This window comes from Pseudorasbora parva, chromosome 3 (genome assembly GCF_024679245.1).
Source record: "Pseudorasbora parva isolate DD20220531a chromosome 3, ASM2467924v1, whole genome shotgun sequence".
NCBI lineage: Eukaryota > Metazoa > Chordata > Actinopteri > Cypriniformes > Gobionidae > Pseudorasbora > Pseudorasbora parva.
The window spans coordinates 28,185,686-28,201,098 of record NC_090174.1 but is presented as its reverse complement, the minus strand read 5'-3'; the positions used below and the strand labels follow the sequence as shown (position 1 = coordinate 28,201,098).

The window sequence follows — 15,413 nt, the reverse complement described above, 5'->3', positions numbered from 1 at the left end:
TTAGCTTAACTGAGAATTCGTTCAAAATCATTTTTTGTGTGATTTTTGTGCCATATTGTGAATGCATTTTAAATTCCAATTTAAATTAAAATGAGATTGCACTTTATTTTACAGTATGTGCACTTAAGTGTATTTACAGCGTTCTTACCTAAGAAAATCCGTCTGAGTGCGTGCACTTAATCGCTCTGACGCGCGGTGACGAGTAAAAAGTCCTGGCTGAAATTTTTTTCCGAGTCGAAGTACTCTCAGAAGTGCTATTCCACCATACATTATAGTTCTCCTTTTTAATCCGCTTAGAAAAGTGCCACTTTTATTTTGTGTCACCATACTAGGTCGTTCAGCTATTCATGTAACTGTATTTAAATAGGGAAAACGTGGAGGTGTTTGGTCGCTTTTAACTTGATCTCTGTTTGGTACCATAGTGAATGAACTGGGCTTAGTGGGCTAAGGTAAATGCTATCAGAATGTCACTGCACGTCAGAGCAATTAAGTGCACGCACTGAGCCAACTCGTTTTAGTTAAGCGAATAATATAGTTTAATATGAAAAAACGGCAAAGTATCCCTTTAAGTACATGGCATAATCATCTGATACTATCTCTGTTTTTGGAATGTAACAAATTTGCACCAGAATTCATGAACACAAAAATCACCTAAAGGTCACATAAAATGACACAAAATCCCATAGGAGTCATGTTTTTTAATCCACGAGTGACTCTAGCATCACTCCCTTTAGAAGCCTCCGGCTGTTTGTAGTGTTTTCAAGCGTGCGTTTTGTGTAATTGGATACACTCGTCTGGTATGAAATGCATATGTGGGTCTATCTGGGTGTTATTCTAGTACCCTCCTTCACTAAACACAAGCACACATACTCCCTCGTTCTATTCTGTCCCTCATGGCCAGTCCAGTTTCCCTCTAGCCATGTACTGTATTTGAGTCTTCTGACATACACATCTGAACTGTCAGATGCAGTTTAGAGGTGGTTGGGTCACAAAGCTCACTAAGCAGCGGTCGAGCGGTGAAGAGAAAGCGGCGTCTGTGCACCGCCCCTCGTCTGCATTATTCAATAGGATTAGGACTTCACGCTGTGTATTTGCTGATAAGACCAACTGTAGTACTACTGAGCGTAAAAGGATTTGCTCAAAGTGTGACTGTCAAAGGAGGCTTGCTGTTGTTTTTGCTTCTAAAGCTCATTGTATAATAGCTTAAATACTGTCATGTTGGCGGTTTTTCATCTGAAGTTGAGCTCGTCATTTATTAGAATTCACAAACAAATCAAGTCAGAGCTGTATATAAAAAAGCCCAAATGTATACAAAAAGTATTAATTTAAATAAATGTATAAATACAATACCCATCAAAAGTTTGGTGTCAGTGAGATCTATGGTTTCTAAAAAAAAGTCTCTTACGCTCACCAAGGCTGCATTTATTTAATTAAAAATACAGTAATAACAGTACACATTTGATATAAATTATATATATTTTAAAATGTCATTTATTCTTGTGACACAAAGCTGAATTTTCAGAATCATTACCCCAGTCTTCAGTGTCACATGATTCTTCATAAATCACTCTAATATGCTGATTTGCTGCTTAAGAATCATTTTTAATGATGTTGGTAACAGTTCTGCTGCTTAATAGTTTTGTGGAAACTGATACTTCTTTTCAGGATTCTTTAATTAATAGTAAAAAAAATTGGAATAGAAATCTACATGTAACAATGTGTAATAATTCTATATTGTCATGTTCGATATATTACATGCATCAGCACCTTGCTAAATAAAATATTTCCTTAAAAAAACAAAACAAAAAAGCATTACTGACCCCAAACTTTTCAACAGTAGTATATTATACTGAAATATGTTTGCTTGTGTGTATGTATGTATGTATATATGTATATTTTTTTTATTTATTTGTATCTTGGCGATTCCATCCAGCATTATATATATATATATATATATATATATATATATATATATATATATATATATATATATATATATATATAATATAATATGTGGTTTTGTTTGTTTGTTTTTTTACAGGATGAGGAGGACTCATTTGTCATGAAGGCTATAATCCATGCAATCAACGACGACAACGTTCCAGGTCTGAAACACCTGCTTGGATCCCTGACCAGCTATGATATCAATCAACCTAACAAGGTGAGAGAGGCAAAGCAAGTCTTATAGAGGTGATATGTGGAAGGAAAATGATAGAGTGAAAAGCTTATACTTGACTCCGACTCGGTCCAAGTGATCAGTAGCCAACCTGAGCTTGATTGAGCTGATAAGTGTATCGGTGTCACTGTACGCCCATGACGTCTGAGCTTACATTGTCGTTTTCAGCACTGACACCGAGATGTGCGGTATGTGACTGAGAAACAGTCGCTGGACCATATCTCACCCCATTCAAGTGAGGCTGTGCTTTGCATGGTCACCTTCACAATGGGCATTTTGAATAGAATGAAAGAGGCTCGGGGCAGAACTACCATTATTATGCTAATCTTCCAGATATTTGCAAGAGAACACTACACAAAAAAATCTTAATCAGTATTTTTTGCCAGTAAAAATATTTAAACATGCGTATATCAAGATGAACTTATTTATTAATTTTTAAAAGTAATGTTTTGAGCCTGAAAAAGGTCTGCAACATTACAAAGTCCACTCCAAGGGGAGTTATTCTCTATATCAGTAAGCACGGTTTCTGAACTCTCTAAAACACCTCAATTGTAGTTGTAGATTTTTCTTCCATGAACGTACACTATACAATATTCCTCATTAAATATTCCTGATTTCCTTCCCATGGTGTACGCAAAATAAAGGGGCGAGGCCTGGTCAGGATGCCTTTAGTAGTGTGTTGAAACTCGGTTGAAACTCGGTTTAAAGCGGTTGACCAATCACAACACTCCTGGTCCAGCTGTTCAATCAAAGCACATTGTGCTTTTCGTAAGGAATAATTTCAATAGCTATTTTTCCTTCCAAAATTGCAAATACAGTATAACTTATGCACACCATTAAAATATCTCACAAAACTTTTCTGAATACAGCACCGTTTCAATCCAGTGAGTCGAAGAGAACATAATCTTCACTTCCTGATAAACTGCTGCTAAATATCACTAAGAAAAGTAGGAGAAGCCACTGTATATAATAGTTTTCATATATAATAAATGACTTGCTTCTCAGAGCATGCAGATAAAAAACAATAAACGTGTTATCTTGCTTTCGGAGGCAGATGCTGCTGTTTGGGAATGCAGTCAAGAGAGCTATGGGAGGAAATTATACCAAAACACTTTGACGACAGACTTAGCTCAGGCTTTTCAGAACAACCAAAACAGCATTTACAAGATCGGTCAGCTGGTTAGTCCAGTTATGCTGTCCCATCGCAAAGCCATGTCCTTTTTTGATGCACATTGAGGAATTTATTCAGTAAAGGTGATTCCATTGTACTTTATGCAAATGTTTTCTTATTGGATAATCTTTTTTTATCCAACTCAAGTTTTTATGCGCATTTTTAAGAATTTATTTGTATCTTGGCGATTCCATCCAGCAGTTTTTAATGCGATATCCCAAAATGCGCATAAAAATAGGTGGATGGAAACATAGCTATAGAGACTGGAACTTAATAATGCCTTACTGTCAGACTGGAAAGAGAGGTCCTGCTACAAAATAAAATTTAGAAAAGTAATTCAAATTCTATTCAGGCATGAAAACATATTCTAGTATACCCTGGCCCTACCAGAATCTTACATTTCATTTGTACAGAGAGTCTGGCCACTCTCCATTGACTAACATTGACTTCCTTAAAAACTATTGGATCTGCCCAAAACCTTTCTGGATCTGCCATAACCAATCGCTAACGTAGTCGTGACGCATGTTATCATAATCTAGCACATGACATCAATGTCATCATTCTCAGCCACTCCCTCTGTTCGCTGATTGGACCAGTTAAAATTTGATCTATGAAAACCAGAGAATATAGCGCCATCCCAGACGGAGTACTGAAGGAAAATGAAAATTGAGTGGAAGTACGTAGGTGAGCGGTGCCAGTCTAATTCTAGTAGACCCCAAAAAACTAAATCAAGACTTTGTAAAAGGGCATAATAGGTTCTCTTTAGAAAGATGTGTTTTCAGGGAGACTATCTTGAGTTAAAATGTAAAAATGCTGAAAGTTTTCTGTGACTAGATGTAGGGTTATGGAATATAATATACAGATTGTACAGTATAAAAACCAATACACCTATGAAGAGTCCACACAAATATAGTGCGTGCGTGTGTTGTGACAGGAAAAGTGTTTGTGTACAAGGAGGGAATGGGGCCGAGGTTGATGAAACTGTAATCTGCTCACTGATGTGAAGAGACAAGCGTGCTTTTAATTGCATTGCTCAGAGCTGTCCAGCGCTATCTGTGTTTATATATGCACAGTGACAACTATTCCCATCATGACTCTCATGCATTTATTCATTTAGAGGAGTTTATCGCCAGTCTTAAGAAACAATTTCAGTGTTGCGCCTGCAAGAATTATTTTTACCAACCACTGCGATCGCTCTTCGCCAATTAAAACTGCTGTGCGAACACTGAATCAGGCTAACGTGAATTGCCATGTTCATACTGACTCGGAATTATAGGTTTAATTAAAGCTGCTTTCGAAAGCTTCAAGGAGCTATTAATGCCTTGTTATATTCAATACAATGATTCCTGTTTGTGTGTGTGTTTCTGTTTGTTTTTGTGTGTGTGCATACTTCAGCATGGGACCCCTCCGCTCCTGATCGCTGCGGGCTGTGGAAACGTCCAGATCATTGATGTGCTAATGAAAAAAGGGGCGGAGATTCAAGCCTTTGATAAGGTGACTTTATTCTCCCCTTTAATTCATGTACAAGAAAATTTAAAAATAAGTTATTCTAGCATTCAAATGTTTGGGGTCGAAAAGATTTGGTGCACACTTTTGATCATTTGAATGTCTTTGCTGAATTTTTTTTTTTAATTTAATTCAATAAAAAAGCACACTTCAGACAAAATGCTCCAGAAATATTGAATCGTACCAAAGAAATGCTTTACATACCAGTAGTTTTAACAGAGTTTCAATGGTAAATATTGGTATGATAGACATCAAATATGCAAAATGACTGCAAATACGTACAATTCTGCTCAAGATGCCATTCTTTTCTTCAGACTGGAGCCAATGCTATCTACTACGCTGCCCGACATGGCCATGTGGGGACCTTGAGATTCTTGCATGAAAAGAAGTGCCCTCTGGACATCCAAGATAAGGTGCTTCCATCACTCTTACAGACACGCGTACACACACACACACACACACACACACACACACACACACACACACACAACAATCACCACACCAGGGAGAGAAGAGAGATTCAATTTTTGAAAGGCTTTCCCCATCCTGCACCTTTTCTCCAGAAAAACCTTTCCTATTGAGTTCACATGCCTCTCTATTTCCCATTGGTAATTTGCAGTTGCTATGGTTACTCACTGGCCTGAGGTTGGCCGTTGTATGAAATAATTGTTGACTGTTTGTTGACTGCCTCGCTAGTCAGTGAAGTGCGCTCAGTCAAGCGAAATCGCGGGGTAAAGTGTTGTTGAGTTTGTTGGGAGTGCCATACAGGATCATACTTGGAGTGTCCACAGCTTCATTAGGGGTGTAAATTGAGTTCTTAAAATGTCTGCCTCAGCCTAAACTGTTGCTAGGAGGTGCACTGTGCTCAGATCCGACGCAAAGCTGATTTGGGACTGGCTTTGGCAATTCTCAGCACACACAGAGATCTCCCTTAAACTGGTCACGTTCTGTTTACGCAGGCTTTTTGAGTTCCTCTGACCCTTCTTTGGCATCAGGGAAATGCTTTAATGAAGTTCATAGCTGTTTCTTACCGTCTTGTTCAGCATTTTTGATCGTTTCCCAGATGGGCATATACACATGGTCATTGCATTTTTTTTTTTTCAGATCATCAAAGTGTAATCACATTAATACAATGCCTGCTCATCACTGAATTACGGGCAGACGTCAGCATGATATTCATAATGTGAGTAATGTTTGACATTCTGTTCTAGTCTGGAGAAACTGCTCTGCATGTGGCAGCTCGCTATGGTAACGTGGATGTAGTCCAATACCTTTGCAGCATCCATGCCAACCCTGACCTACTGGACCGGGTATGTGTCAAACATACACACACACACACACACATGCACACACACTGATCTGAACAATGAAAGTAATATAAGTATTTGAAATGAACATGATTTCCTAATGTCTAGTGACATATCAGGGCCATTTTATGATTAATTGAAATATATTTCTGACATACAGTTCCTTTAATGAAGAAATTGAGTGCATCTTTTCTCAAAGTATTAAAAAAATATTACTTCAAAAATAATTAAGAATTCAAGTTGTTTTTATTATTGTTTAACTACATTGTTTACGTTTTAAAACAATGCATTACATATTTCAAAACTTACAGTAAAGAAGTTTAGAATATTACAAAAGATTTTTATTTTTGATCCACAAAAATTCACAAAATATCAAGCAGCACAACTGTTTTCATAGTCAATGTCATTGAACATTGATAATAATAAAACATTTTCTTAAGCATCAAATCAGCATATTAGAATGGTTTCTGAAGGATCCTGTGACTGAAGATTGGAGTAAGGATCATCACTGGAATAAATCACATTTATAACATAAAATTGGTGTGAACGTTTTTGAAATTGTAATAATATTTCACAATATTACTGTTTTTACTGTATTTTATTCAAATAAATGCATACCTTCCCCAAATCTTACCAACCCCAAACTTATGAACGGTATTGTATTTGAAAGTATCCCTAATAATGTTCAACTTGAAAGAAGAAAATGTTCTTTTATAAAAGATAATCTCGGGGTGTCCTTGGTGACAGTAAGAACTGTGATTTTAATAAATGGTTTCGCAAGTGCTGACGTGACATGAGTGCTGAAAAGTAATCATGTCCGTGCCTCACTTCATTTGTTCAGCACTATGAGCTCACAGCAGTAACTTTCACATGCACATAGTCTCTTGTGTGTTTGGAAATATTGCTTCCATTGACTAACAGACAAAATAAAAAATAGTTACTATTTAAAAAAAACTTGCTGTACTTTAAATTAATGAGCCTGAAGCACCACTTCAGAGAAATGCAATAAAGATAATCGTTTTAAGATGATGTGTGCGTGTTCAATTATTAGATTGATGATAACAAATGTGCACAACCAAATTATTTAATAGCATTACAGAATCAATTTTAAATTGGTTGATTTTACTATTATCAGCATTTGATGTGTCCATCCCACTTTTAATATCCTGCTCTGTTGAAGAAACCCAATTTTCTTATTCCAGTCCAGGAGGCAGACACAGCCATGTATTGTATATTTAAAATTGTTACATTCATTGGAGGTGTCAGCAAGGGTTGCAGGCTAATTAAGAGCAATTCGTCACGTGAAATGGCCTTGACACAGACTAATGTTGTTTTGTTAGCTCGGTGTGTTCAAGGTTATTCATGAGCTCTTGGTCTGAATGCCAAAGACTGTTTTCATGCCTCCACAGGAGCAGGAGACACCTCTACACTGTGCAGCCTGGCACGGTTACTCTGCGGTGGCCAGAGCCCTGTGCGAGGCTGGCTGTGATGTCAACGCCCGGAACCGTGAGGGTGAGAGCCCGTTACTTACCGCTTCTGCCCGTGGCTTCAAGGACATTGTGGAGTGTCTCCTGGAGCATGGGGCAGACATGGACTCTGCTGATAAGGTGAACACAGACACTTATACAATATTAACCATTAACAACTGCACTGGTTGGGCGTTTTATGGATCATTCAAGGTCAAAATAATTATTGACTATCCTTATCATGGTTTGTTTGCATCTGTATGTTTCAGGACGGTCACATCGCTCTGCATCTGGCGGTGAGGAGATGTCAGATTGAAGTAGTGAAGTGTCTGCTCAGCCATCACTGCTATGTGGACCACCAGGATCGTCACGGCAACACACCCCTTCACATCGCTTGCAAAGACGGCAACATGCCTGTGGTCACACAGCTCTGTGCTGCTAAAGCCAACTTGGATATTCCCAACAAAGTGAGTTTCAAACTAGGATGGAGAACCTTCTATATAAATATATAGGGTTTTTGGCCCCAGTATGTTATTTTTATGTTCCATTACATAATAGTAAATATTACTAGTAATTACTAGTATTGTATTAGTAAACATTAGTAAATTGGTACATTAGTAATCACTGAAATAAGATTAATAAATGCTTTTGAAATAAGTATATTTCAAAGTATATTGAAATAATATATTTCTCAAAAAAATAGCATATTGTGATAAAGTTCATTATTTTCTATAATGTAATGATAAAAATTAAACTTTCATATATTTTAGATTCATTGCACACCAACTGAAATATTTCAGGTCTTTTATTGTTTTAATACTGATGATTTTGGCATACAGCTCATGAAAACCTCAAAAAATTAGCATATTTCATCCGACCAATAAAAGAAAAGTGTTTTTAATACAAAAAAAGTCAACCTTCAAATAGATATGTTCAGTTATGCACTCAGTACTTGGTCGGGAATCCTTTTGCAGAAATGACTGCTTCAATGCGGCGTGGCATGGAGGCGATCAGCCTGTGGCACTGCTGAGGTGTTATGGAGGCCCAGGATGCTTCAATAGCGGCCTTAAGCTCATCCAGTGTTGGGTCTTGCATCTCTCAACTTTCTCTTCACAATATCCCACAGATTCTCTATGGGGTTCAGGTCAGGAGTTGGCAGGCCAATTGAGCACAGTAATACCATGGTCAGTAAACCATTTACCAGTGGTTTTGGCACTGTGAGCAGGTGCCAGGTCGTGCTGAAAAACGAAATCTTCATCTCCATAAAGCTTTTCAGCAGATGGAAGCATGAAGTGCTCCAAAATCTCCTGATAGCTAGCTGCATTGACCCTGTCCTTGATAAAACACAGTGGACCAACACCAGCAGCTGACATGGCACCGCCGACCATCACTGACTGTGGGTACTTGACACTGGACTTCAGGCATTTGGGCATTTCCTTCTCCCCAGTCTTCCTCCAGACTCTGGCACCTTGATTTCCGAATGACATGCAAAATTTGCTTTCATCCGAAAAAAGTACTTTGGACCATTGAGCAAAAGTCCAGTGCTGCTTCTCTGTAGCCCAAAAGTGGCTTGACCTGGGGAATGCGGCACCGTAGCCCATTTCCTGCACACGTCTGTGCACGGTGGCTCTGGATGTTTCTACGCCACACTTTTTCCTTCCCACAGACTTCCCACTGAGGTGCCTTGATACAGCACTCTGGGAACAGCCTATTCGTTCAGAAATTTCTTTCTGTGTCTAACCCTCTCGCTTAAGGGTGTCAATGATGGCCTTCTGGACAGGGTCGGGTCGGCAGTCTTACCCATGATTGCGGTTTTGAGTAATGAACCAGGCTGGGAGTTTAAAAAAAAGCCTCAGGAATCTTTTGCAGGTGTTTAGAGTTAATTAGTTGATTCAGATGATTAGGTTAACCCTCAGAGCCCGACGGCATCGTCCGCGACGTCACACGGGACCTCCGATAAATATTTATATTATTTAATGAAAGTTTTATCGATTTTCTTACCGTTTTTCCCAGCAGAAAGCTAACGAGCTAGCCATCACGGGGGTGTCTTTGGTGTCTTTGTAGCCTTTACAGAAGGTTTTCTATCCAGCCTGGAACATGTGCATCTTTTCGGAGTTGTTCAGCAATAAATCAAAACGCTTACATCCAAGATTTATCCGCTTGATGTCCATAATTTATAAATGTTCCGTCATTTTTGCCGCTAGCTCGATGCTAGCTGCCATTTTGGATATCTCATGACGCTTTGCGTGAGGCTTTGACCAATGACAGGCTGATCCGTCAGCCACGTTGGTGTGCGTCATTACGCATGAACCCCAGCTCTGTTATTGTGGTATCCTATGGTAGAAGGCAATGTGTGAATTGCAAACAGACAAGGCAGGTCAAACAGGCCACCCCCTGGAAATGCAAAGCCTGTGATGTGGCCCTCTGTTTGATTCCTGATAGGAACTGTTTTGAGGCTTGGCACCTGTAAATATCCAAAATAGGCCAAAAACGCCTGGACTTTTTTTGGAAAAATGTAAATAGTTTTTGTTCTGTATAAGTTCTTATGTTTATTCCTGAGTTCCAGGACTCCAAAGACTTGAACAAACTGTTTTCCAGAGGAAATATGCTTAGCTTTTATTTATTTGTGTGTGTTTTCAATAAATATTTGAGTGATTCAATTTCCGTTTTATGTTTTCATTTGTCTTTATGGTCCCATAACTTTTTTTACATTCAGGTGACATCAATGCAACACAAATATACTGACAGTGCAACTTGTCTTGAAAAAAAAGAGGTGTGTCAATTGTCTGTGCACAACAGGGTTGATGTTTTACAAGCTTTTTAGTAAATTAAACCAGGCGAAAAATTAATTGTAAAAATACCCTTAGGTCTTAAAGGGTTAATAGCTCGTTTAGAGAACCTTTAGTGATATGCTAATTGTTTGAGATAGGAATTTTGTTTTTTCATGAGCTGTATGCCAAAATCATCAGTATTAAAACAAAAAAAGATCTGAAATATTTCAGTTGGTGTGCAACGAATCTAAAATATATGAAAGTTTAATTTTTATGGAAAATAATTAACTTTATCACAATATGCTAATTTTTTAGAAGAACCTGTATGTATATGTGTATGTGTATATATATATATATATATATATATATATATATATATATATATATATATATATATATATATATATATATATATATATATATATATACACACATACATATTAGGGATGCAACAATACAGTTAGTCCATGGTTCAATACATACCTCGGTTTTTAACCACATTTTTCAGTTCTCAGTTTTTTTTGCTATTCTATTCTTAGGCGACAGGAACAGAAAAAGGTAAGGGAGAAAATATTTGTATTGCAATACTCTTTCTTTATTTTACTTAAAAGACTTGAAAACCCTTACTTAAACTTAAATCTTTACTTTAAAAACCCTTTTACACATTCCCAGTGTATTGTATAATATAAAATAAATATTTATATATTTAAAGATTTACAGTGGCAGCTCAGAGATGTACAGTAGCATTTAAGTATGAAATTAAATGAATAAATGTAGGCTAAAATTAAAACTACATAGTCTTCAATATACAACTTTGATTAAAATCTACTGTATTAAAGGTTTTTTGTTTTTTTACAAAAAAGTGGTGAACTGTCCCTTTAAGGATTAGGCTGCGCTGCTGTCAATTGAAGACCTGGTCACATCTCATATACAGACGCGCGATTTTACTTTCACTTTAGACTTAACCGACTGTGTTTATATGTTAACCTTGTGTGTGTTTGACAGTAGCGCAGTAAGGCTGTCCAGTAATCACGTGTGTTTGACAGGCGTTTAGTGCGCGCGCTCAATGCAAAACGTTTAATATTTTACCGACAAGGCTTTAAAACGCGGCTAAACACCCCTTAACTTTAGTGCATATGATTGTATATTTGCTCATATCAGCGCGTAGACTCACAGGCACACTCAAAAAGAGCCGAAATAAACTGAGAGAAATATTTCAAACTGAGAGAAATAGAAATAATTAATCAAATGCAAAACCGGAAAAATCGCAATTCACCAACAGGTATTGAACCGTCAATGCCGTACCTAGCGGTTCAATATTATATTGAGTATTGTAGCATCCCTAATATATATATACACACACACATGCCAATCAGGAATAAAATTATGATTACTGACAGGTGAAATTAATAACATTGATTATCTCTTCATCATGGCACCTGTTAGTGGGTGGGATATATTAGGCTGCAAGTTAACATTTTATCCTCAAAGTTGATGTGTTAAAAGCAGGAAAAAGGATTTGAGCGAGTTTAACAAGGGCCAAATTCTGATGGCTAGACAACTAGGTCAGAGCATCTCCAAAACTGCAGCTCTTGTGGGGTGTTCTTGGTCTGCAGTGGTCAGTATCTATCAAAAGTACTCCAAGGAAGGAACAGTGGTGAACCAGCGACAGTATCATGGGCGGCCAAGGCTCATTGATGTACGTGGGGAGCAAAGGTTGGCCCATGTGACCCATCAAACAGATGAACTACTGTAGCTCAAACTGCTCAAGAAGTTAATGCTGGTTCTGATAGAAAGGTGTCAGAATACACAGTGCATCACAATTTGTTGCGTAGAGGGCTACATAGCCGCAGACCAGTCATGGTGCCCATGCTGACCCCTGTCCCCCACCGAAAGCGCCAACAGTGGGCACGTGAGCATCAGAACTGGACCACGGAGCAATGGAATAAGGTGGCCTGGTCTGATTAATTGCGTTTTCTTTTACATCACATGGATGACCAGCTGCGTCATTTAACTGGGGAACACATGGCACCAGAATGCACTATGGGAAGAAGGCAAGATGGCAGAGGCAGTGTGATGCTTTTGGGACTTAAATGCCCATGCCTCGATGGGTCAGGGCTGTTTTGGCAGCAGAAGGTTCCCCCTTTCCCCAACATTAGGATCGTTGTGATCAAGGAAAAGATGTTTGCGTTGACGTACAGGAGTTTTACAGTAAGCACGTTATATTGATGCACAAACATGTGGTCCTTGACTTGTATAAAATGTAAACAAGCTCTTTGCTATTGTACTCTACACATACTATTCACTGTGAATTCTGAAAAGTTTTGTTCTTGGGTCAGAAGTTTTTTTCATGGATGCTTTGGTGTGCATAAATGTATGAATTGTGGATTCTTTATATCATTTAGTGTCCTTTTAAAGTATTCAAGTATCCTTTTTTCATTGCTAAATTAACCTGAAAATACAGTTTTGTGAGAATCAACCTTCAATCTGATGGTTAACTTTGATGGATATAGCAAAATGATTGTGTTAAACAAGATGAATGATGTTAGTTTCATGATAAGCGTGATTCATTTTTTTATCTACTGACATACAATTATAGCTTTTTTTGTATATTTCCAGTTCTCTGGATTTTTTTTTTCATTATTTCAGCTTTAGTTTGTATTTATTTTCAGTTAGTAATTTTAATGCTGTTTGTTTTAATATTTATATATATTTGAACTTTATTTCAAAATTTAACTAAATAAAAACATCAGTTTTAGTTAGCTTTAAAAACTTAGCCTATGAACCAGTCTTTGCTTTTTATCTTATTCAAGTATTAATTATGGCTTTTAAAGAAGCACTTTTTCTTTTTAGTTTTGAATTATCATCCACTTGTTTTTTCAAGTCCCCTCAACTGACCCCATTTACTTGGTTGTAATTTTCTTAAAATTTTTACTTGCCATTATATTATATAATTTTTACATGCAGTCATACATGCCAAGTTGCTACTACTGTGTGATTTTTTTAAATGACACTTCTATTACAGCTGGAAGAAGATTTGTGTTTCTTCTAAATGAGGGCTTTATGGGTCAAACGGATCAGAATGATAGTCATGTGAAATGGAATCATTAAAATGTTGCGCTTTTATTCATGTGGTTTACACTTGAACACATTTCTGACAAAGGCCTTTTTTTACCTAATTGTTTTCTAGTTACCATTTGTGATGAATCATTCTCAGAAAGAGAGCAGTTAGAGATGTTTGTTTTTTATTTTTCTGTAGTTTGGGAGAACACCTCTTCACCTGGCAGCTAGTAATGGTGGTCTGGAGGTGGTGCGTCATCTCTGCGTTACAGGAGCCAACACTGAGGCTATCACTAATGTAAGTTCCACATCCTTCAGGGTTTGATGTGAATAATTCAGACATCATTTGTAACTATATTATACATTTATTATTCATTAAAAATATACATGTATATACCCTACCATACAAAAGTTTGGGGCCAGTAAGATTTTTTTTAATCAAAAGTAACAGTCCGACATATAATGTTATAAAATATGTATCATGGTTGCCACAAAAATATATTAAGCAGCACAACAGCTCAATATTGATAATAATCAGAAATGTTTCTTGAGCAGCAAATCATCATATTAAGACTGATTTCTGAAGGATCATGTGAAAATTCAGATGATTCAATTCAGCTTTACCATCACTGGAATAAATTATCATTTTAAAATATGTTAAACTAAAAACCAGTAAAGTTGTAAATTGTAGTAATGTTTCCCAATATTACTGTTTTTACTGTAATTGATACATATAGCCTTGGTGAGCATAAGAGGTTTGTTTTTACAGTATTATTTACAGGCGATGTATTATTTAGGCTTATTTACAGTATGCTATAAAAGCTTTTTGGGGGTTCTGTTCAACCACTGTCTTCTTTTTGTGTTAGACTGAGGTGCAATACTAATGATGTAGTGTCCTGCCCTCTTCGCACATTAATCAAATTGCAGGCTCTTCTTCTCTTTAAACAAGTGTTCATTTATCATTCATGACAGCCTAGATTACCATTTCTCTCCTTTATCCTTAATCTTTCAATCAACTGCATCTCGTTTCATATAGGGTGTGTGTTGGTTTCTGTAGGTTTATGTGTTCTTGTATGATTGTGTGCATGTCCTCCATCATCATCATCCTTCTTGGATGACTGGTTCGTAATATGCATTTGTGTGGAGATATCTGCCTGCCTTTATCAAGTGTTCAGAGATTTTTGCATTTTTTTTCTTTCTTTCTTTAATTTAAAGGTGTACCTTTTTCAGTATGCTGTCAGCCCAGTGCAATATAATTTCCAGAGTGAAGCTTAATAAAACTGCCAAAGCATCATGAAAATGATTCTCACATTTTCTTCAGAGAATCATTGTTTCACTGGTGAAGGACAACTTGTCCCAATGAATGCCCAAGTCGTCCTAAACATGGTATGTTTCTAATCAATAACCCCCACAGCCAGCTCACATGCCTCTCGCTCACACACCTTGCCTCAACCCCATCTCAAAGTGCTTTTCGTCTGTGTTAATATTGTATAGCTGCTGATGCACAATGCATGTTACAGCACACAGGAATTTTGAGAATCCATAATTCATTGCCAGAGGCATATGGGCCAGTGGCTTAAGAAAAAAAAAAGGCTTCCTCATATAGGAAGCTGCTGATTAATGTATCCTTCGGTCTTTGTATTTCGCTCTTTTTTGAGATTTGTTAGGCTATATAGTATTATAAAAACGTTTGGAGTGTTTATTTATATATATATATATATATATATATATATATATATATATATATATATATATATATATATATATATATATATATATATATATATATATATACTTATTTCAAAAGCATTTATTAATCTTAGTTAAATCAATGTTTACTAATGTACCAATGTACTAATGTTTACTAGTACACTACTAGTAATTACTAGTAATAGTTACTATTATTTAATGGACCTGCGCTAACATGAATTAACAATGCACTTTAGTATTTTTATT

General features: G+C 36.9%; 1 protein-coding gene across 2 annotated transcripts in view; it reads left to right on the top strand.

Annotated features, from left to right (window-relative positions):
* The window catches only part of dapk1 (death-associated protein kinase 1), an 88,193-nt gene that overhangs the window by 53,494 nt on the left and 19,286 nt on the right, over nucleotides 1-15,413 (top strand). For both annotated transcript variants that reach the window (XM_067438284.1, XM_067438285.1), the window contains exons 12-18: nucleotides 2,042-2,161; nucleotides 4,743-4,841; nucleotides 5,168-5,266; nucleotides 6,065-6,163; nucleotides 7,570-7,767; nucleotides 7,896-8,093; nucleotides 13,657-13,755. In XM_067438284.1, coding sequence (XP_067294385.1) covers nucleotides 2,042-2,161; nucleotides 4,743-4,841; nucleotides 5,168-5,266; nucleotides 6,065-6,163; nucleotides 7,570-7,767; nucleotides 7,896-8,093; nucleotides 13,657-13,755 — 912 coding nt within the window. The remainder of the gene's footprint in view (nucleotides 1-2,041; nucleotides 2,162-4,742; nucleotides 4,842-5,167; nucleotides 5,267-6,064; nucleotides 6,164-7,569; nucleotides 7,768-7,895; nucleotides 8,094-13,656; nucleotides 13,756-15,413) is intronic.